Source organism: Leptosomus discolor, chromosome 12 (assembly GCF_034619465.1).
Source record: "Leptosomus discolor isolate bLepDis1 chromosome 12, bLepDis1.hap2, whole genome shotgun sequence".
NCBI classification, from domain to species: domain Eukaryota; kingdom Metazoa; phylum Chordata; class Aves; order Leptosomiformes; family Leptosomidae; genus Leptosomus; species Leptosomus discolor.
This window is the reverse complement of record NC_141402.1, coordinates 790,495-812,859: the sequence shown is the minus strand read 5'-3', so window position 1 is coordinate 812,859 and position 22,365 is coordinate 790,495. Positions and strand designations below refer to the sequence as shown.

At 55.5% G+C, this 22,365-nt stretch overlaps 3 protein-coding genes and 1 non-coding gene across 4 annotated transcripts; 2 read left to right on the top strand and 2 right to left on the bottom strand.

Moving 5' to 3' along the window:
* Window positions 1-1,316: 1,316 nt before the first annotated feature.
* CCDC32 (coiled-coil domain containing 32) lies at window positions 1,317-13,772 on the bottom strand. Its single transcript, XM_086472083.1, has 4 exons — window positions 13,501-13,772; window positions 5,607-5,856; window positions 3,307-3,463; window positions 1,317-1,509 (listed from the first exon to the last, which is right to left on the bottom strand). Exons 1-4 carry the CDS (start codon window positions 13,735-13,737, stop codon window positions 1,371-1,373), a joined length of 783 nt encoding a protein of 260 aa, XP_086328209.1. The 5' UTR covers window positions 13,738-13,772; the 3' UTR covers window positions 1,317-1,370.
* On the top strand, window positions 6,515-11,795 carry LOC104341247 (protein-L-isoaspartate(D-aspartate) O-methyltransferase). The gene is made up of 8 exons (XM_086472114.1): window positions 6,515-6,537; window positions 7,273-7,400; window positions 8,305-8,409; window positions 8,908-8,939; window positions 9,424-9,528; window positions 10,211-10,331; window positions 10,912-10,997; window positions 11,217-11,795. Exons 2-8 carry the CDS (start codon window positions 7,286-7,288, stop codon window positions 11,388-11,390), a joined length of 738 nt encoding a protein of 245 aa, XP_086328240.1. The 5' UTR covers window positions 6,515-6,537; window positions 7,273-7,285; the 3' UTR covers window positions 11,391-11,795.
* On the top strand, window positions 13,759-15,291 carry RPUSD2 (RNA pseudouridine synthase domain containing 2). Its single transcript, XM_009952011.2, has 2 exons — window positions 13,759-13,836; window positions 14,482-15,291. The coding sequence occupies exons 1-2, from the start codon at window positions 13,759-13,761 to the stop codon at window positions 15,289-15,291; spliced, it is 888 nt and encodes a 295-aa protein (XP_009950313.2).
* A 3,859-nt stretch (window positions 15,292-19,150) lies between these two features.
* TRNAS-GCU (transfer RNA serine (anticodon GCU)) lies at window positions 19,151-19,232 on the bottom strand. Its single transcript has one exon. It is a non-coding gene; the product is annotated as a tRNA-Ser (tRNA).
* Between the last annotated feature and the right edge of the window lie 3,133 nt (window positions 19,233-22,365).

Below are 22,365 nucleotides of genomic sequence, written 5' to 3'. Positions count from 1 at the left end.
CCAGCAAGACACGAGACTTGCAAATCTTGTCTCACCGACACCCAGGGGATTATCCGGAGGTCTCAAGTCTCAAAAGCCACGTGTGTGCTCTAACGAGAGCTGAGGGTGACCCTGGGCCGGGGCGGGCGGTTACGCTGCTGACGCCGACCCTGGAGTCGTGACACGGGAGGAGAAGCGCCAAGAGCTGCCGGTGACGGATGCAGTGGCACCACTTACAGCTGCCCGGACCAGGCAGGGCCACCGAGCAGGCCCGTTGCAAGGTGGATTTTCACACAGACACACGAGGAACCCGGTAGGAGCCCCCGCGCACACGGCCCAGAGCCGCCCCCACGGGTTGTCCGACGAGCTCCACCCGCCACAGGACGCGTGCTGCCTCCCGCTGCCGACCTGCACGCTCCCGGTGCCAAGACACAGCACGGGGTAAAGAAGCACCAGCCTTACACAAGTAGAGGACTACAGATTCTTTGATTAGTAATGGGAAATAACCCTCTGCAGCGTTAAACAGGGTGAAAAACAATTAAATACTAGGAGACATTTACAGTCAGATAACTCCATGCAAGTCTGTGATGAAAACAAGTTGTTTGCAGCCTCCCTGGTTACGGCTCTTGGGTTCCTGACACAGAATCTCATCTGACCTCTTTTGGAATGGCTGAAGGAGATAAAGAGCAGGTACAAAACCACCAAGAAGCAAAAAAAAAATCCTCCCCCTCCAGTCTATTCTGTAACAGAGTTGGCCAATGAAGTGGGACAGCGTAGGGGGGTACAAGTTACACAGAGAGGAGTGTTAGATCGTTCCGATGTCAACGATGCCGCCAGTACAACTGCAATGTTGGCTTCCTTCAGAGCAACAAATTCATGGAGGTGGAAATTACCTGCCTGCCTCCGGGCACGGCTCAGGGCCAGCTGAACAACTACAGAAAACCTCAGTGGACTTTGCAGGAAAACAGAACAAAAAATGCCCAATTGGGTAATAAAGAAGGTACAAGCCAGGCAGCAAAACTGACTCAGCGGTTTCATCTGCGTTTTCTGACGCTTCTGAACAACCGCTTTTTTTTTGGTCCCCCACGCCTCCTGATGAATTACAGACCATTCCCCTCCAGGCTGGAATGATGAGGCCGCTGCAGGCTGGGAGAAGAGCAAGGTTAAGGTTTCGGTTTGGCAGGCGCCGCGTCACAGGCGTGGCACTGCTGCCCGCCGCAAGCGCCAGGCGCCACCTCTGGGAGGGCAGAGCCGGGGCCGTGTGTGCTGGTGTTTCGCTCTAACAGGACTGACAACGGGCACTGCCCCCCGCCCCCCGCCGCGGCTGTGCCCGGCTCCAGCCCCCCCGGGCTGGGACAAGAGGCAGCTCTGCCGCGGGGCTGGTGCCACCCTCACTGCTCGGCAGCTGGAGGCTCTTCCTCAGTCTCCTGCTTCTCCGGCTGAGACTCCGGAGGGATGAGGTACTGCACCTCCTCGGTGCTGATCGCCACTTTATCCGGCTGCAGCCACCGCTTCAGGTGTTCCAGCGTGCTGAGGGAAAGCAAAGGCACCAAGTGAGACAAGGGAGCAAGAGAGCCTCGCGGGAAGGGACGAACAACGCGTCAGGAAAAGCCTCCGTGCGTCCTTCTCGCACCCCTGTGGGTATTCCTGCTGCCGTCTGTCCCGAGGCTGGCCCGTGTGCCAGGGGAACAAGCAGAACCTTTCATTTACAAAGACTTTCTGCTGTAGTTGGGCTTTTAAACTGCCGTTAGAAAAGCTTTACGCTACAATTTTTCTCGATGAAAAGAATCCTTAGCAGGTCCATTCCCGAATCCTTAGCCTGGACATCCCTGAAGTGCTGGTCTCTCTCAGTGGCCAGAGACCAGAACTCAATTTCCAGCTTTCTGGGCTGGAAGCAAGAAGACTGGTGTTAAACCAAACCCCCAACTGCCTGCTTGTGAAGAAGATTAGGAAATCCAGGGGGGAAGGGAGGGGGACGAAACCACAACAGGAAGCACAGCTGGAAGTGTGAGACCATTTGTAACAGCACCAGGCTGACGAAGAACGGGGCAGTACGTACATCCCAGAGCTAACCAGGGGACGGATCACAATGGGATCCTAATTCCTGTCTTGCAGCCTCTCTCACGGTAACGGGTCCAACCAGAACGGATCTGGCCCCGTTTGTGTTTAAATGCTGGCTGTAATCCTAGGAGTTTAATATCATAATTCTTAAGTGTGTGTGTGTGTGTATCCTCACCTCCTAGAAGTGTGGTTCAAGCCCTTCAATACTGCCACAACAAAATTAACTTGCTCTTGCTCTTTCACAAGAGCAGCATTTCACTTGGTAACGTTCTTGAAAGTATCTGTGTGCTTCATCGTTAAGGCTTGTTTAATTACGTTGGTGGGTGAGAACCAAATGCTTTGGCACCCTTCGGGAGTGACCTCCGACTTCACAGTCAGACTCTAGGGAGGAAAATTCTTTCATGGATAACACCCCCAGCCTTTAAAGCCAGCGGAAAGAGCACATACATCTACAAAAGCTTGGGTTTAAATACAAATCACATTGAAGCTAACTTGTCAGAGAAAGAATCTAAAAACTCCTTATAAACATGGATTATTTTTCATACTCCCAAACTAGCTTAAGTAGATTTTCTTCAAGGGAGAAGAATAATCTCCTTTTCAGCTAGAAGCGATCATGAGAAACCTCAGCTCAGGAAGGAGAAATATGGGGAGCACTGTAAGTGACTGGGAGTGCGAGGCTGCCAAAGGAAAGGGCTCTCACCTTAACGCGTACTCATCTGTAAAGGGGGGGTGGGCGAGGGAGCAGAGGCCCCGGGCGAGGGGCACGGAAGGGAGAGCCGCTCCAGAAATCTAATCTCGGGACTGGGACCAACCCCGTGAAGAACTTCTGATCCCGCTCGTGTCCGAACCAGCGCCGAACTGGGCCCTTGCAAATATGGAGGGAATGGCCCAGGGTTCACTTCTAAAGTTAAGCCTTCAAAAAAGCGACCCGAGACCCAGCAGACAGCCCTTCCTCTGCTCCAGCCCTGCCCTGCCCCAGCTGCGACCTGGGAAATTACGGAGGAGGTTCTGGGAGTTTCCACGCCGGGTCGGCGGGACGCAAGGACAGGCGAACAGCAGGGGAGGCTCAAGCCCCGCGCGTTCCCCTCCGGCAGGACACAAGCGGTCGCTGTCAAACGCCTCGCGGCGCCCGCGGCAGCCTCGCCCGAGGCCACGAGGCGGGTGCCGTCGGCCTCGCAGTCCTGGCAAAACCTCTCGCTTCCGAGCGGTCAAGGCCGTCGGCCCGCGCGGGGAGCGGTGACCCCGCCGCACCGGCGCGCTGCTCACCTCTCGTCGGAGTCGCGTCCCTCTGTGTAGAACTCGGACTCCAACTTCTCCTGCAGGAACCTGTCCCAGCACTCCTGCTTCGCCTGGGAGAGAGTGCGCAGCATATCCTTGGAGGTCACCTCCTGGGACAAGCCTTTAATTCTCATCAGCCTTCTCTCTGTGAAGAGGCAAAGCAGGGGTCTTTGTTACCTCTGTTACGTTCTTCTGAAAGGGAAGAGAAGAACTATCCGGACTTGTATATCAAAAAAGTTAAATTACCTTTTCAAGACTAAGCTCTATTTTAAAAGACATTCCCCCCCCTAATCCCAGGCCCGCAGGACGGCACTTCTTGCACGGATACAAGACGCTGTTTTCCAGGTGACGCTTCTGGAGGAAGGAAGGTTTATGCAACCGGTCAGCTCTGCCCCTTGGGAGTTTTCAGCACTTTCACACTGTTCAGTCCCCAGGAGACCACCCAGGAGGGTTCAGATCTCACAGGCAGTAAGTCCCCACAATTTCCAAGCCAACTGGCACGGAACACAAATCACACTAAGTTTAGTGTGAACCCAAATAATGCCCAAACTGAGGGAAAAAATGGGAGCGCAGGGGTGTTATCAGTGGGGTATCTCGGAGCAGAATGTGACCTTGTGTCTCAGCCCCAGGGAACGACGAACGTGCCTCCTTACCAGACGCAGGGTAATCCCAACTACAGCACACAAAGCTACAAGAAAGCACATTTCATTAATTCCTGTGGTCACCAAATCCCATTATAACCGTTTCCTCCCTCAACTGGGCCAGGCATTGACTCGTAATCACACTTTTCACTGAAAGGCGTGTCACCGTTAGCTGAACTGGGCCGGGTCACACCACCCTGGCCCACCTGGGGAGCCTTTTGGAGGTTGTCCTGTCACAGGACTGAGCTGTCACTGGGAGCCTCCAGCCCCAGCAGCTCCGAAGATTTGGATTATCGTGTCTGGCCGAACACACGGGTTCATTTCTGTTGACTTGGCCAGAATGCACAAGGGAAACTTTGCGCTAGTGTTACGCTCTCATCCCAGCTGGGAGAGAACAGACACGGATCTAGTCTGAAGCCTGCTTGTAAAAACTAACCCACCGGCATCTTCTGAACCGGCGGGGACTGCGGCAGCAATTAACGCCAGAGGAGCCGTTTATGTCCGGTTGCTGCGGCACCCTTGATCTGAAACTAAGAACTCTCCTTAGTGCACTAAGTCCAAAACAGCAGCTAAGGCAGGAGGGAAGCTCCAGCAGAAATAAAAGCTTAAAAAGCCACTTCTGCCACCCCTCCCTCCTGGCCCGCTTCTGCAGGCAGCCTCCTACGCAAGCCAAGGCAACTGCGCGCGTGGCTGCGCTGCAAACCAGGTTACAAACTGGCTCCAGACAAAAATAACTCCACAGGAGGGAAGGAAGGGGAAAAGAAGAGCCATAAAGATGGAATGTTTTGCTGCGAGTGTTGGGAGCAGCAGCCCCACTGCTGGAGTGCAGGGGAACCCCGAAGCTTCCTCCTAACAGGCAATGGGAGCGTCCGTGCCGGGGCTGAGCGCCCTGAAGGCAGTAGGAAACACTCACAAGAGGGTGACAAATTCCGCAGCCTTCGAGCTAAAGGCTGCAGCGCTCAGCAGTGCTCGGGTGTGAGCTCCAGCACTGTCCCCCCCCGGATCCGGTGTTCCCAGCAGCTCTTGTGCTGTTCACAATCAACTCACGGCTTCGGAGGTTGGGCAGGAATTAAGCAACCGCACCAGGACGATCTGCAGGATCTGACATCTTACAACACAGATTCCAGCAGGCACGATTTGGGAAAGCATCAGAGCTTTCCTTCCCACACCTGCCCCCCTCCCCTCCAACCAGCTCACAGGAAGAAATGTCACTTTTTCCACTCAGAAGTGTCTCCCGAGGCTCCACAAAAAGAACGAGACCAACACCGGTAGCGCAGAAACACGTAGGCTCTGGGACAAGCTCAGAACACATTTCCCCTCCCCAGGTCAACTACAGCGGAACTCCATGCTCTTCAGAGAACAAACAGCAGTGTCCCTACCCCACTTATTTTGGGGGAAAAAACCTGAATACTTTGGTTTGTACTTGATAAGAAGTTCCTTTCTGTGGCACAGCTGAAGAAGCTAGGGCCGTGCTTCTTATTTCCACTCATGCACCTGCAGCAAACGAGCGAGATGTTCTGTAAAGTAGCTGCAAGCCACCTTTCCAACCCGAGCTGTGGGCACCGCCACCTCAGTCATGACACTGAGCCACAGCTGCCACCAGGCACCCAAGCAAGTGGAGAAGTCTAAGCCTTACCAGACACTCACCTAGGGATGCCAAATACACCTCTGAATCATTCAGGGGTGCCCAGGGCTTCAGATTCGTTTGGGAAGAGCCATCTGACCCACTGCCCTGGCTTCCTCCGTCGGCGCAGGCATCCGTGAAGGAGTCTGTGAAGGCAGGGCCAGCATCCTTCTGGTCGGGGCGTGGCAGACACGAACAGATTTCGGCCCAGAGGTCTTCGCTGGACCTGGTGACCGCGGAGTCAATGCTCTCAATCATTCTCATCGTGAGGTCCTGAGGTGGGGGAATGACCTGATGAACACCGAGCAGGAAAACCCCGCGCCCCCCCCATCTACCCCCCACCCCCCGCCCAAGTCATGTCACCAGACGTTTCAGGGACCTCTCCTCCCACCGGGGAAGCGCGGCCTCCCTCCGGACAGCGACGACACGCTCTAACGTGTCGCACTCGTCCCCACAGACCCAGCGAGCCCGCCGGGCGCCGAGGGACCCCGCAGGGAGGCAGGCCGCGCTGCCCCTGCCCCTGCCGCCACCGCGCCCCCTCCCCGCAGGCCCCGGCACCACCGCTCCCGGGGTCGCCCGAGCCTCGGCTCGGCAGTTCTCCTCCCCGGGGGCACGGAGGGGCCGATCCGGCGGCCGTCGCCCCGGTCCCGGTCCCGGTCCCGGTCCCGGTCCCCACACCCGCCTGGGCCACCGCTGCCGCCGCCCGCACCGTAAACACGGGAAGCCCCGACAGGGCCTCGCTACGCGCCGATTGACACGCGGGCCTGGCCAATCGCCGCGCTCCTCCGGCAGCGAGAGGGAGCCTATTAGAGCGGGGAGCGGGCGGGATGCGTGAGGGAGGCTGATTCCGCTGCGGCGCCATCTTGGTGAAGGGCGGAAGTTTTCCTGCGCGGAGGAGGCGAGTGAGCCGTTACACCTGGCAACGGGCCGCGGGGGCCTTAGTGCGGCTGCGCGGTGAGTGCCGGGGCGCGCGGGGCTGGTGCCGGTACCGGTACCGGTGCCGGCTCGGAGGGGCTGGTATGGCCGCGGGCCCCTGGCGGGGAGGGGGCGGCCTGGGGCCTGCTCCGGGCCCTCTCGGCCCCGCTTTCCCCAGCAAGGCGGTGGCCGCCCGGTGCCGGGGAGGAAGCCGCTCCCCTGCGGCGGGGGACGGGTCTTGTGGTCGCCGGTGCCCGGGGAGCGCTCCCGCCGCCGGCGGCTTTGCCAGCTTCGGCTTTGCCGCAGCCTTTCCGGGGAGGCGCCGCCCTTCTCTCCGCCGGGGCGCGGGGCGCAGGCCTCGTCCCCTCCCCGCGTCTCTCCCGTTAGCCGATGTCACCCTGACCCGCACGGCGGCCTGGGCGGGCGGCGGCGGCTTGTCTGGCAGCTGCCGGCCGTAAAGGGCTTCTGCCCTGCCCTGCCCTGCCCTGCGCCCACCCCCCGGCCCCGTCGTTGGGTTTTGGAGGGCCGGGCGTGAAGCTTTAGGCATGACCTGTCACTGTGAAGGTGGAGATCCGCAGCCGGTGGGGCCTGCGTACAGCTCTCCGCTCCTCCGCTCACGGGAGGTGTCGAGTCTCTGGGGCTGACAGTTGGCCCCGTGTAGGGCGCAGGCTCTGTCCTGTTCTGAGTCGTACCACGAGCGCAGGACTGCGTTACGGTGAGGGTGGGTTAGGTTTTGGGGCGCCTGTCAAGCAGCCGCGGTCCCTCTCTCAGCAGGCCGCTGCCTGGGATGAGCTGCCTGCCGCCCTGTGCCGTGCTGACACTCATGGGACTGCTCTTCGCCAGGACGATGGCCTGGACTTCCAGCGGGAAGACGCACCCTGAGCTGGTCAACAACCTCTACAGTGAGTATCGGCACAGATCGCGGCCTGGTAGGGTCTGTCAGCGCGAGGGTGCCTGGCGTTAGTGCTGCGTTGCGGTGCTGTTCGCTCTGAAATGTTGGAGTATTGCCTGAATTTCAGGGTTTGTCCCCATCTGAACTTGTTCTATTTATGACTGGAAACAAAATGTTACACCAGAAGTGGGAGGAAAGACTATCCACGGCTCTCCTTCCGCTCCAGAGTGGGAGGAAAGACTATCCATGGCTCTCCTTCCGCTCCTCTGGAGCGGTAAACGCGTGACGCCCTTTAGAACGCTGCATGACGTGGCATCGCCCCGCGCCCGGCGCGGCTGAGCTTCGTGGCGGCCTGCGCCTCCCCTCCGGCGGGGTGTCCTGGGGCTGCAGCCGTGCTCGGTGCCGCCGCTCCGCTCTGGGCAGGGGGGGAGCGCACTGAAAAAGAGCTTTGGCTTTCCCCCGCTGCCGCGGCTCGTCTTCCCCCTGGGAGAGTTCCCACGGACATCGGGCGGGAAGGGACACGGGGCGTTTATGCAGCCGTGGCTCTTTAGTCCCTGTGCCGGTGCTCCTGAAACCTGAACCAGAGTCTCCGCTTTCAGGAGTGGGAGGGTGGCTCTGTCCGTCTCTTGTGACGTTTGGCAGCCCCAGCAACGCGGCGGGTGTAAGTCACCGTCCTCAGAGAGGCTGGGCTGGTGGCTGGGACCATAGCGGGATTCCCTGCGGTGTGGCAGAAGCAGCAAAGGCCGTGCTGCCGTCCGCGGTCATGTCTTCTGTCCCCTCGGAGATCGGTTATTGAGGCTGAATTCTCCCAGTTCCATTAGCGCCCCAAACTGTGCTCCCCTCTTCCAGACCTCCTCCTGCTACAGTACTGAGGATTTCAGTCCTTTCTGTCTCTGTTTTCCCGCTTCTCCCAGAAAAAGGGATCATTAAATCCCAGCGAGTCTTCGATGTGCTGTTGGCTACTGACAGAGGGCACTACATCAAGTACTTCCCGTACATGGACTCTCCGCAGTCTATCGGTGAGTCGCCCGAGGCGGAGGGTCGCCGCTCTCACGGTGCGCACGGGGGCTGCGCTGGTCCCGCTGGCGGGGGCAGAGGTGGGGCAGGTCCGAGCTCCCTGTGCCGGGTGCTCTCCCCAGAGCAGCGGCTGGGTTTGACGGGAGGTCACGTAGAGCCAACCCCATCCGTGTGGCAGGTGTCGATCCCGAGGGAAGAACAAAGCCGCTTTTCCGCGTTCAGCATGCGGAGGAGCGCCCCGAGCGCTGCCTGGGGAGGGGAGCGCGCGCGGGCTGCGAGAGCTGCGGGGCGTTCTGAGGCGCCAGCCGGGGGCTGGGACGCGCGGGCACCTTGTGCTCCGGGTAGTCCCACAGGATTTGCAGTCAATGAGGCGCTGGAGCGTGGCGAAAAAGAGCATTTTCCTATTTTTTTAGGGGAAAGTGGGGGAAAATACGAGCTGTTCGCGTTGGTAATTTGAGTTGTCGTTTATCACGTAACTCTTGTCACTCGTTTCCTTTCAGGATACAAGGCTACAATCAGCGCACCGCATATGGTAGGTGAAACTCTTCACTTTTAACAGAAATGGAGGAAATTGTTTTGCCGTTTTTTTTATTTTATTTTTTCTTAAATAATGAAGTAGAAAGGTGAAACAGATTCCCTGGAGATGATTATCGTGCTCGTTTCTTTAGGCACTGTGCACGTGAGGCTTTTTTCTTTTCGAGAAGAGTTCGCCCTGTGCTCTTCTGGTTGCTTTGGAGTGCGCTTAGACAGGAATTCTGTGCCACTGAGGCCAACCACTCATGTTGGGACCTCTTTTCCTGCTGCTTCACACCTTATTACTGAACCTCTTCCTAAATGCTGTTCTGCAAAAAGGTGTCCCAGATCAAACACTCACATTCCGCTCTGAAGGTGTCAGACAAAACGCCACGTGTGCTGCGTTTAAACTGGAGCAGAGGGCGCTCAGCGTAGGAAAAGGTCTTGGGAGAGGAGGCTGGAAGGGGCTGTTTCACACCGTCCTGCCCTTGCTGTCCCCGCAGCACGCCCACGCGCTGGAGCTGCTCAAGGACCAGCTGGTGGAAGGGGCGAAAGCGCTGGACGTCGGCTCGGGCAGCGGCTACCTCACGGCTTGCTTCGCCAGGATGGTAAGCGCGCAGGACTCCCCTTCTAGCCGGTGAGGTGGGGCGGGACGGGGGACTTGGCAGAGCTGGTGTCTGCTTTTTGTGGGGAGGGGAGGAGGTGGGCAGAAGGACCAGAAGGATTCTTCCCAGACCAGCTTGTCGTAAAAACAAAACCAGTCATTTTGGGGATCTTAGTGGATGCTGCATCTGCAGGGCGACGTTTTGTGTGTTAACCCAGGGCAGGTGGAGAGGAGTGTGTTCATCTGCTGTGCCAGCCCGTTGTCAGCTCTTTTTAGGTTGCTTCCTAAGTAGTCACAGGCTGTTCCTTTCTTTTCTAAACTCCTGGAATTATTTTATGCAAAGTGCTAGAAAGTTGGTCAGGTTGCCCTTCTCAGGAGGCAGGCGAGTCAAAAACTGGCCCTGCCACGGAAGCTGCTAATTCTACCAAATAATTATTTCTTTGGCAATGAAAGGCTGCTGGGAGTGGCCGTAGGCGGTGTCTGCGTATCCCTCAAGTAGCTGGTACAACTGGGACTACTCGGCCTGAAAACCCAGGGGGCAAAGTATTGGCACCTCCTGTTCAGAAACTCTGCTCTTGGGTTTCTTCCTGGAAGTTCCCCACTCCTCGCGGTAACTTGCCCTGTGAAATACATCCCCGCACCGTCCAGGAGGGGTACAGGTGCGTGTCTGCTGGGTTTCTTTTCAGATGGGCCCATCGGGGAAAGCTGTGGGCGTAGAGCACATCAAAGAGCTGGTGCACGAGTCCATCAGAAACGTCCAAGAAGATGATCCCACTCTGCTCAGCTCTGGCCGCGTAAAGCTCGTGGGTGAGCTCTCTGGGACCCTGGTGCTTGTTCCCTCCTTGAAGCATTAGCTCTTGCGGAGCTCTGCAGGAGCTCTGGGGTTGCAGTTTGTGTTGCCCCACCGTGCCGCGCTGAGCCGAACGCTACGGCGCAAACAAGCCGTATTTCGTGCTCCGGGCGGTCTGATCGCACACCTCGCTCCAGGGTGCGGGGACTGTCTTAGTTCAGTAAGAGACGCTCTTCAGGGGAGAGTGCTTGTACCCCGTCTGCATTTTAGTTGATCTGAATGGGTCTGCACACGCTGCTGTGGTTTTGGGGGAGGATAACTGGAGTCAGCTTGTCCTGTTTCTGGAACCTCAAGCCTGCACAAAGCCGCTGTGTTATTGCAAGGCTCTCCTGGCTTTGACTGTTCTAGTGTGGCTCAGTTCCAGAAATCTCTCCCCCTTTTTAAAAATGAACCAACAAAATTCAAATTCCCATCAGCATCTCGTTAGAAAATTTTCATGGTCCCGGTTTCAGCTGAAAGGATGTAGGAAGAACTGGTTTTGCATGGAGTTGTTGCCAGAACAAAAGCCTTTTCTGCACTCTTTTTTTTCCCCTGTAGTTGGAGACGGCAGGCAGGGATACCCCGAAGAGGCTCCCTATGATGCCATTCACGTTGGAGCGGCAGCAGCCACTGTGCCGAAGGAGGTAAGAGTGGCCGTGTCGGGTGTCTGTTGCTGTGGGCTGCCCGCATCAGTAGCAACAAACAAATAATAATGGGGAACCACTGGAAGCTTTTTTTCTGTCTGTTCTATAATGGAGCCGCAAGCTTGTGCTTTTCGAGGTCTCCTGACCTTCACAGTGTGGCTTATTTCTGTTGTCTGGGTTTTTTTTGGCTCTGCTGATTCTGATTTCTGTGCTTGCCAGTTGCTGAATGAATTGAAGCCAGGAGGTCGGCTGATACTGCCTGTTGGTCCCGAAGGTGCAAACCAAGTCCTGATGCAGTACGACAAAACCATCGACGGGCAGATCATCGAAACGCAACTGATGGGCGTGATCTACGTTCCCCTAACAGATAAGGAAAAGCAGTGGCCTCGGTAAAAATTTGCTCTCCCTTGAGGAACGTTTCTTCCTCGCAGCTGTCCCTGTGGGCTTGCTCTCCTTGACTGCTGGCTTTACTGACAGAGTCCTGGATTCCTAGCAGATGCTGTTTGTAAAGACAGAGAAGAAAGAGGTTTGGCTGTGGTAGGGCATGGCAGAAGAGCCAGATGTGTTTTCTGTTAGATGAGGCTTGCAGACTGAGGACTCGAGCTTTTTTTTTTTCTTTTTTTTGGAGCCCATGCACTTCCATAAACACTGTAGCCGTGTCGATTCTGTTGATCTGAAAGGCACGAATAGTAACTGTTGGTTTTTCTTTGCCTCAGGGATGAATTCTGACGGATGGATATCTCTAAAGTGACCTCAAAAGCTCATGAGCGGGACTTATGACTGTAGATGGGTCTGTACGGCTCTGCTTTTTGAACGGAAGCTTGATGAGTGGACGTGCTTGCGAAGGCAAGTTCTGCTTCAGCAGAGCTCGTTACGGAGGGCTGGAGGACAGGGTGTTTCTCCAGGAGCAGGGGAGGCTCTCGGAGGCCATGTCTGCTTCCCGCCAGTCAGTGGATCCAGCCAAGTCCAGCCGTCCCCTCTGATGAGCTGTAGATAACATCTGTTCCAAAGGCAGACAGGAATACTTAAACCTTCACTAAAAATACTCTTTAATATTGACTACTCTGCCTAATGCTTGAAGAAAGTCAGACGCAATTACTGTTTGAGAGCAGCGATCTACCCTGATTTGTCAACGTTTAATTATGACAGCGTGTTCTCTCCCTGTCTCGCATCACCTAATTTACCCTCTGGTAACAACACTGAGAATTTGGGAGTTAAGAAAAATCCCGGTCTCTCGGCTTTTCCCTGACGCGCCCTTCCTTCTCCCGCGGCGGGGGGCGGGGGGGCGGACGGGGCGCGGCTGAATCGCAGGGTGAAGGGCGGCGGGGGGTCACGGTGAGACTTAAAGGCCTTTTCTGGGGCAGTTACCGGGGGGGAGCGCCCCGCGGTGCCGGCGCTGCCCGGTCCATGGAGCCGCGTTCCCCTCAGCGCCGCCGCCCTCACCTGAGGCGGGAAGGCGAGAGGTGACCGCCGCGCGAGCGCGGGGGGGGGGGGCGGGGGCGTGGCCACCCGGCGATTGGCCGCGTCGCGCAGCGTCACGCCGTGCGCCGCGCGGGAGGCGGTGCGCCGGCGCGGTGTGGGCAGCGCGGCTGTGCTGGGTGGCGCGGAGCCGGGCCCGCTCGCCGCTGCCGCTCCTCGCCCGCCGCGCCGGCGGCATGGCGGCGCCGGGCCCCGGGGACAAGGCGGAGGCGGCGCCGGGCCCCGGGGACAAGGCGGAGGCGGCGCCGGGCCCCGGGGACAAGGAGGAGGCGGCGCCGGCCCCTAAGAAGCGGCGGCTGGCGGCTGGGGAGCGCTACGTGCCGCCGCCGCGGAAGCTGAGCACGGGGGTGAGCTTCGGCGCCGCGCACTTCGCCGAGACCTCCTACTACTTCGAGGGGGGGCTGCGCAAGGTGCGGCCCTACTATTTCGACTTCCGAACCTACTGCAAGGGGCGCTGGGTGGGCCGCAGCCTCCTGCACGTCTTCAGCACCGAGTTCCGCGCTCAGCCCCTCGCCTACTACCGCGCCGCCGCCCGCGCCGGCCGCCTCCGCCTCAACGAGGAGCCCGTGCGCGACCTGGACATCGTGCTCAAGGTGGGCGCTCCCCTGCCGCCCCTCCACCCCGGGCTGGGTGCCCCTGGAGGTGTCCTGGTAGCGAGCGTGGCGTGGCGGGCCGGTAACCCGGCGTGGGGAGAGCCCAGCTCGGCTCTGGCCATGAGCATCGCGCCGAGCGCGGCGAAATAACCCCGCGGTGATGCTAAAGTCGGCGGTGTTTGAGGGGACATGGGGTCTCCCAGGGAATCCTTACCCCAGCGGGGTCAGGGGTATGCAGACCCTGCAGCCCTGTGCCTGCCCCACAGCCCCCCGAGAGCGGGCGAGGCACGGAGATACAGCTCAGGGCAGGGTGTGGAGTTCAAGGGGCGATGTGCAGAGTAGTGCTAGATCTCGTGTTCCAGGACAAAGGGGATTTCATTCCCCCCCGCAATATCAAGCCCCCATTGTGCGTGGTCAGGTGGGGTGGTTACGCAGGCTGGAGTCACGGTAGTTGTCCGTCTGTCTTGCAGAATAATGATTTTCTCAGGAATACGGTGCATCGCCACGAGCCGCCGGTCACTGCCCAGCCTATCCAGATCTTGGTGGAGAATGACGAGGTGGTGGTGGTGGACAAACCCTCCTCTTTGCCAGTCCATCCCTGCGGCAGGTTTCGTCACAACACGGTCATCTTCATCCTGGGCAAAGAGCATGACCTGAAGGAGTTGCATACCATTCACCGACTGGATCGCATGACCTCGGGAGTACTCATGTTTGCCAAGACCGCAGAGGTATCCAAGAGGCTCGACGAGCAGGTTCGGGAGAGGCAGGTGAGAGCAAAGGGCTGCAGTAGTGTTTGGAGTCTCTTGCATGGTCTTTTCTTGAAAGAGATTAGGCCCAAAGTCAGCCAAATTTTTGGTCTAAGCGAGCACAAGTTCACAAACCAGCTTGCAGTCACCGTACTGTTCTTGCCGTGTTAAGCACAAGAGGCATTAAGAGAAAAAGACTGACTAAAAATTTAATCGATTTTGGAAAGAGGAGATTGAAAGGGATCACCTTCCCTAAAGGGGCTGCGGGAACTGACTGCGACTGCAAAACAGAGAGCAGTCTTTTTTCCAGCGGCTCTTGACCCAAACAGAACTGTAGCTGTAAGGTACTACCTTCCAGGGTTTGCTTCGAGGCCCTAAACTGAAGGTCACTGAGAGATGGCTCTTGAATTTACTATGAGGAAAACAGACCAGGTCCTTGTGTTCTTGATTTCCCGACTAGCTGGGGAAAGCCTGAGAAACTTGGCTTTAAATAGCTGATTTTACTTTTTTCCCTTTCTTGTTCAGTTGTAATTTGGGCAGTATGTTGCCTACAAATGTATCTCGTTGAAGAGAAAGAGAGGAGTAGTTAGGCTGAGGCTCGGGTGTAATCAGGACGGAGGCAGTGTTCTGTTCTGTTTTCTGAGTTCCTCTTGTGTCTCCCCGTAGCTGGAGAAGGAGTATGTCTGTCGTGTGGTGGGGGAGTTTCCAGAACACGAAGTGGTCTGCGAAGAGCCCATCCTGGTTGTTTCTTACAAAGTGGGAGTGTGCCGCGTGGACCCCAAAGGGAAATGCTGCAAAACCATCTTCCAGAGACTCAGTTACAACGGCAAGACCAGCGTCGTCAAGTGTCTTCCGCGTACGGGCCGCACGCACCAGATCCGGGTCCATTTGCAGTATTTGGGGCATCCCATCGTCAACGACCCCATCTATAACATGGAAGCCTGGGGCCCTGAGCGGGGCAGGGGTGGCAAGATCGATAAAACGGATGAAGAACTCCTCAAGGCGCTAGTAGAAGAGCATCGTTCCAAACAAAGCCTGGATATCTTGGGTATTTCGGAGGAGGACTTGAACTCCAATGCTGAAAATAAAGACTCTGGTAATTCAAGTGACTGCCCAGAGTCTGCACGGGCTGACCCTGTCCGTGAGGACTGCCCTGCCAAGGACACTAAGGAGCCTGAGCCAGACACTAAGGATCTCTTGAGAAATGACATAGCAGCTTGTCCACTGAACTCAGATACCAACCTGGAAACGCTTGAAAAAAATAAAGACCTCAGTTTGTGTGAGAATCGAGATGGGCAAACGGGAGAAAAGAGTTCAGGAGAGAAGGACCCTTTGTGCGTGGAGTGTAAAATCAGCCGGCGGGACCCGTCTCCCAAGGAGCTGGTGATGTACCTCCATGCCTTGCGCTACAAGGGAGCCGAGTTTGAGTATTGCTCCAAGATGCCCGAGTGGGCACTGGAGGACTGGGAGGAATGACCGAGGACACCTGACACCTCTGGACATTGTTGGCCAAGGAAGCATCTTGTCAAGGCCTAAGATTTACTTTTTCCATGGGGTTGAGGTGAACAGACTGCCCGTGCCTCGAGCTGGGGTGGGAAGGGTTGTTGGGGCTGGAGAACTGTCCTGCTGCCGACAGGGGTGGGCAGGAAGACGGGGCTCCAGCACCGGGGTTATGTTGCCCTCCAGGGAAGTAGCGCTTCTGGGCAGTAAACTCTGCTGGGCGCGGGGATCTCTGCGGATTCTGGGGCTGCTGTTGATTATCCACACAGATAATTAAGTACGTGCACGTAAAAGTCAGCAACTGACTTTTCTTCCGGCCTGCGACGTTCTTGTGTCTTACCGGAGGAGCTGCTGCGATGTCGCTCGATGTGCTGGATGTCACGTACACAAAACGAGTTTTACTGTATTTTGTTGTCAGACCGATTTTAAAACTCAAACATAATCCCTGAGAGCACCGTCAGGTAAAACCAGAGCTCTGTCAAGCTGATGCAGTTTGTGCTTGCTGTTTGCCAGCAGGGTCGGCTTTGCTTTGAAATTCCTCTTCCAGTATTCCTTCGAATAAGCGCTTAATTTAACGTTAGGAAGTCTGGGGACTGGTTGTTTTATATTGGGCCTGGTTTTGGAGGTACTAGTCCCCAGATTTTGTCCTTATGAGATATATAAGGAGACTGATTCTACCTCCCCTGTGACATCTTGTGCCTTCTCAAAAAGGGGCGGCTTCTCTTCTGAGAGCCTGTGGATCTCTGTCCCTTATGCCTCGTTGGAAACATACTTGAGCAGAAAGCCAAATCAGGGGTCAGTCTGCCAACGTTGTGTTTGGGTTTTCATTAAACTGTGCTGTAGGCAGGTTGTTTCTGATTGGGGTGGAACTGTTTTTAATATCCCTTCAGTGTGACAATGAGCTTTAAAGACCAAACAAAAGCTGTTTTATTCCCCAGAAGACTTTTTTTTAATACATTTTATATTAATATGTTTCCAGGATGATAAATACCACTGTAGTTCTTATTTTCATCAGTGCTTATATGGTTGTTTATTGGCCTCTGGGAGGGTCATTATAATCTTCTGTCTCAGGTTCTTTCTTTTTTTATTTTTTCCTCTATTCTGTATCCCGGTGGTCGTGACCAGCTCCAGTGACTGCTGCGGGCAATGAGAACCTTTACTGGGCAGAGCCGTGTTGTTTCTGGACTGTTTGCAGACAGTGGGTTTCGCCCCATCATTCCACACTCTCCTGCACAGGGCACCTGCATCGTGTTCTGCACTTGTGAAATATCAGGGAAACCTTTTCCAGAGGTGAAGAAAGAAATCCAGAGGAGCTGATGCTACTCAGCAAGCGTGATAGCAGCCTTGCTGGAGCATGGCCTGGTCTCGGATGGTCTCTCCTTGTCATGCCGTGCCCTAGGAGCTCTGGCTGTTTCTCAGCCCCCCAAGACGTGGTTTTCACACAGATCTTTTATTACCAGTTTGCCCATTTCACACGGGTTACTGGAGAGCTCTGTGCTTCACAGGTGGTGGCTGTGAGTGGGATGCTGGGGACCTAGAGGTGGCCAGGCCCGCAGGAACGACTACCTTCCATCCTTGGCAAGGCTCCTGGAATCGCTTGGGGATGGTGTTGCCAGGATCAGGACTTGTGTACCAAAAACCAGCGCTTGCTTCTTCCAGTTGTGTACCATAAACCAGAGCTTACTTCTTCCAGTAGCTCAGACTAGCCAAGTGATTTATTTCTTTCCTGGATCATCCAGCTGACGTGTTGAATGTTCCCATGAAAGTTCACTCAGGCTTGAGCTTTGCTCTTCCACAGCCTGCCAAGGGTCTCGTGATGCTCATTTAACCACAGCTATTTTTTTTTTTTTAACATGCCATCATGTATTAAGGCCAGGTCTAGTACTTGGCTACAGCTTGTTAAACAAAGGAGGTAAAAGGTCCCCCGTGTTGAGAGATCATGCTAGAAACTAGTGTCATCCAGTTTTTTTCATGCACTGAAATACATATTTCATGTAACTGTAAGTGAAACTTGTGTACAAATACGGGTGTCTGCAGCTGCACTAGCTCCAGGTGCACGGGAAAGGTAGGAGATGTAGGGGCAACAGTCTTTAATTAGACTTTGAGGTGTCCCAAGTTATATTATCTGGAGGGTTTGGGGAGGTGTGGGGGTTTTTTTACCCTCTCTCTAAGACATAAGCGTCTGAAAGGGATTTTACTGACTTGTGCCAGTAGATGGAGACTGGATGGTTGAAGGGCCTGATGTGGAACTGGAGCTCAGTGCTGGGTTTTTCCTTTTTCTGGCTCTGCGTGATGACTGCAGTTAGTGTCTTTTAATTATCACACCTTGCTGGTCAAGAAACCTCAGGGCTTCTGTTTTCAAGATACTTTGAATAATGAAGATTTAAGGTTGATTTCACAAGGAACCCACCACCAACTCTATTGTATTACATTTTATTTCAGTTCAGAGCTGGTGTCCAGCCGCCACGTGCTGTAATCATGCACAAGAGTTGGCGCTTGCTGTTGTGCTAACAGGGAAGGCGTTACTCTTGGAGGTGTTGCGATAAATTCCCACCGAAGATGAGGTCTGAGGTAAATACTGTGTTCTGGCTGGGGGGTGATTGTGGGCATAAAGTCACCTGTACAAAGTGTAGGTCCTGGAAGAAGTCCTTTCCCTAGTACGCTTTTCTTTTGATACGCTTTTTATGCTACAGCAAAGGACCGTGAGAATGTGCATCTTGCCAGCAGCTAAAGCACCATCAATACAAATAAATCCTCCTGGCAAACACTGGTGGGAGTTTTGCTGTGCCTTACACATTGTTGTGTAGGACTGACTCAGAATTGACCCCTAAAACATCACCAAGATGCCCATCTTCCACGTGCTGACCCTTTTCCCGCTGTGTTTTAACTGGTCCGTTCTGGGTGCCACTTGTGAGGCTAGGGAGTCGTGATCTGGCCCTTCTCTGCACAGGATTTAGTATAATCTGATTTCCAGAAGGCTTGAAGTGTAGTTAAACGTGCCGCAGCGTGTGCCCGGAGGGCTCGCAGAGCTGTTGTGGTACATTACGTCTGAGAGGCCCCTTCCCGGGCTGCGATGGCGTGTTTAACCCGTGGGGCCGGCCAGTCCCCTGTTTCGTTAACTTCTACTTCAGACTTTTTTAAAAGAAAGGTAACTACTGATGGATTAGGCAGAGAGGAAAAGCTTCCTTGTATCTCTTCAGTACAATTATTTATGCTTTTTAAATCACCACAGCTTCATGAAAAGCAAGGCGGCTGCGATAATTATCTTTCTGAAGCAAACCTTGATGTAAGTTTCAGTAAGGTGCCAGGATCCGTTTGCCTGGAGCTCCCCCAACCCCTGCTCTTGCAGAGATTGCCCCAGAGCTGCCGCTGCAGCCCAGGCCAGCCCGGACGCGCCGCTTTGTCGGGACTGCAAGAAGAGTTTCAGGGGCAGTTTGTTCCCGGCAGCGTTCGCAGCTCCGTGGTGTGCCCGGTTTGTGAGAAGAGCGGGCAGCGGCCTACCCGCCCTGCCAGCCTCACTGGCACCCGGGGCCGTGACACCTAAACCCCTGGGACACTGTTGGGGCACCGCCACAGCCACCGTGGCTGCCCCGGGCGGCAGCTTCGCTTCCTTTTCTTGCTGTTAACGATTAAAGTGTCACCCCGGGGAGGCGGGAGCCGGAGGGGTGTCCCCAGGCCCAGCGTGGGGCCTACCCCTGAGGAGAGGCCTGCCCGCGGCCCCGGGGCTGGCGGGCCGCGCCCGGAGCGGGCCGTGAGCCAGCGTCAGAGAGCGGCTCAACGCCCCGAGAAAAATTAAAAAAAAAAAAAAAAAAGTGAAGAAGAAAACTTAATTTTTCGACGAGGATGGGATTCGAACCCACGCGTGCAGAGCACAATGGATTAGCAGTCCATCGCCTTAACCACTCGGCCACCTCGTCACGACAACCTAGCTTTTCCCCCAGCCTATAAGAAAGAAAGCGACCGCTCCCGGCACCCTCTCCCGTCTGCCGCCCGCTCTGCGAGATGGCGCCGCCGGCTCGGCTCTGCCTTGGCAAAACGCGTAGCGACACCACCGCGAGGGGACCGAGCAACCCCGCGCGGCCCGGCCGCCGCCGCGCCAGCCTGATCGCTGCGGCTGCGGGACGTGCTGGCGAGGGGGAATAGCGAAATGGCAGGCAACAGGGCTGATCCCGCGGAGGTCGCCATGTTGTACGGAGCGCTGGGGAGCGCCATGCTGTACGGCGGCCGCTGCACAGCGCCGCTCTGCCGTCGTCACGACGGCGGTTTGGCGCGAAGCGCAGGCGCGCCAGGCGGCGGTTAGGTTTGAATAGCGAAGCGGCGGCGGCCCGGCCCTGCGGGCGCTGGGGAGGCGGGGCGCAGCGGCGGAGAGGAGCGGGCCGTGCCCCGCCGGTGGCGGCAGATGTGAAGGCCTCGTCCGGACCGGCCGGTGAGAGCGGCCTGGGACGGGTCCCGGCGGGGAGAAGGCGAGTAGAGGCCGGGCCGGGGGAGCGCGGGAAGCGCCTGAGGCGTCGGCCGTCGCCTGCTGCTGGGGCGGATCCCGCGGAGTAACGACCAGTGAGGGGAAGGCAGACAAAGGGCGGGAGGAGGAGGAGGAGGAGGAGGTCGAGGTCGATCCCGCTGGGAGGAGAGGCCCCGCAGAGCTGGTGCCTCGGGGCGAGGGTTGAGCGGTGCGGGGGCCGGGACCTGAGGAGATTGCGCCGGGGGTCGCTGGAGCCGGGAGGAGCCTCGAAGCGTGAGGGGAATCGCCTGGTAAACTGACGGGTAAATGCAGCCCCGATCGGTGCGAAGTGCTTCACGTTGGGGAAAGCGCCGCTGTGAGTGATGACGAGGTGTAGGTTAGTGTTTGGCGGCTCGGAACGGTGCTCCCGGGCTGCCAGCCCTGTCGGGGGGGCCGTGGATGAGATGAGGCGGGACCGTGAGGGAACGGCGTGAGAACAAGATGGAATCGTAAAGAGAGACTCGATCTTCGAGATTCTTACCCTCAAAGGGGGGGGACAGGCCGAGGAGGTCTTGAGTGGGCATCTGTACGGTAGTGAATGAACTGAAAAAATTATGAATTATCGTGAATGACTTGAAAAAAATCATGGAGTGATTTTCATGTTCCCAGTGTGGAACTGGGAGATACTTAATTATCAAATATGAGAATAAAAAGAGGTGCTTTTTCGTAAACGGAAGAGCAAAGCGTTTCGACTTGCCGCTCTATGCTCGAAGGTCAAAGATATGTAAATATGTTCAAAGAAGGATTAGGGAGCAATGACCAAGCGTGTTGGTTGGGACGTGAATTCTGGATTAATAGACCTGCTAATAGCAGACTCCTGGCAGACTAAACCGGGCTTTCTGTAGCCGTGCTCTGTGTCCTCCCTCTTCTCTAGACGCCTGTGTGCGCGGTCGTCTTCTGTGTTACCTCTTTGTTGGGTTTCGGCTGATCCCGTGCAGCAGCTCTCTGTCCAAAGCCGAGGAGCCAGCCTGGCAACGCCTGCCTGAAAGCAGCGTCTCGCTGTGCTGCCTCAGAGCTGCAGGCCCCAAAAGCCAAAGCCTCACAGCTCCCTTCTTGACCGGTGCTAACGTAAACCTGCAACTTCTTTGGTGAGAGGAATTCCTCTGCAAAAATAAAGCAAGAAATTTAAAAAGTTTGCTTCCGCAAAATCAGTTCCTGCGTACAAATACAATGTCATTCTGGGAAACTTTTCTGGCTCTTACTTGTTATACCTTGACGTGTAATGGTGTCTTCAAAATAGTGCTTTTTTTCTCTTTAAGCAAACAGAAATTTACTGGGAAAAAAAATCTGTTGGTTAAGTTTCCTCATCGTGCTTTCCTGCCCTGCTTGAACACTGCCTTTGAGCAAACCGCTATTCTACCGTAATTCAAACTCTGCTCTGCCCTGTGAGCAGTATCCCGACAACATGGAATAGCATTTAATGTGATTTAGCATTTTGCTAAATCTAGAGCTTTCCTTTTCCCACATAAGGCTCAGTTTTAGCTTGGAAAGTTAAGAGTCGGTTTGTGGTTTACATTGCCAGCAATGAGTTAACTCGCTTGGTGGCCCAGGGGAGAGCAGTGGGTGTCGTTTATCGGAGGGAAATGATCACTGTGTACGAGTTCCTGGTGGAGGGTTTAATTAAGATGGAGCCAGGCTCTTCTCAGTCATATCAAGTGAAGGAAGAAGGGTCAGTGGGCGCAAACTGAAGGACAAGAAATTCCAGTTAAACGTAAGGGGGGAAACAGAAGCCGTGAAGATGGAACAGGTTGTCCAGAGAGGCTGTGGGGTTTCCCCTTGCAGATACTCAGGCCTGGGGTGGGCAACGTCCTGAGCAAGCTGCTGTAGCTTTGAGCAGGGGGTGGGCTCCGGGGTCTCCAGAGGTCCCTGCAGACCTGAGAGCCTGCTTCTGTGAAATGCAAAAGCTGAGCAGTTCTGTGCAGATCTCTCTGTTTCTAACTGGAAAACTTAATTGTCAGTTTTACAAACCACTCAATACTTGCTTAGGCAAAGGTTTCTCTTACCACGTGGCTTGCTGAGGTTTAGCAAGGGGAGAATAAAGGTGATAAATGCTCTCAGACTGCTTATAGCTCTGCTGTAAGCGTACCTGGCGTGGTTGTTGATGGAGGGATGCACATAGATAAAGGTCATCACTGGAATCTAGGAAATAGCACAGAAAATTGTGTGTATTGATCTTATGATGGCATTGGTTCTGCGGTACCTTCTTTTGGTGGTCTCTGTCAGGTCCAGGGGAGACTGAAGTTGTGAGGAATATTAACCTGACATTCAAAGCCCTGGACTTTGTTCACCAGAAATGTTAAGTCTGTGTTAGCACTGGCATCCTGGCAGTGTGGGTTAATTAATTTTATCCCCTTGTGCAACTTTTGATAAGTGTCATTTTCTGCACTAGTGGGAGTTATCTGCCTTGACATCAGATATTTGTGGGGTGGAGGGGGGAATAGTGATTGAAAAATCATCTCGTGTGTCAGAGCAAACTAGCAAACTTTGTGTTGTGTAAGATTTGATCGCATTTGTCGGCAACAATTACCAGAACCTTAACCTTAAATGAAGGG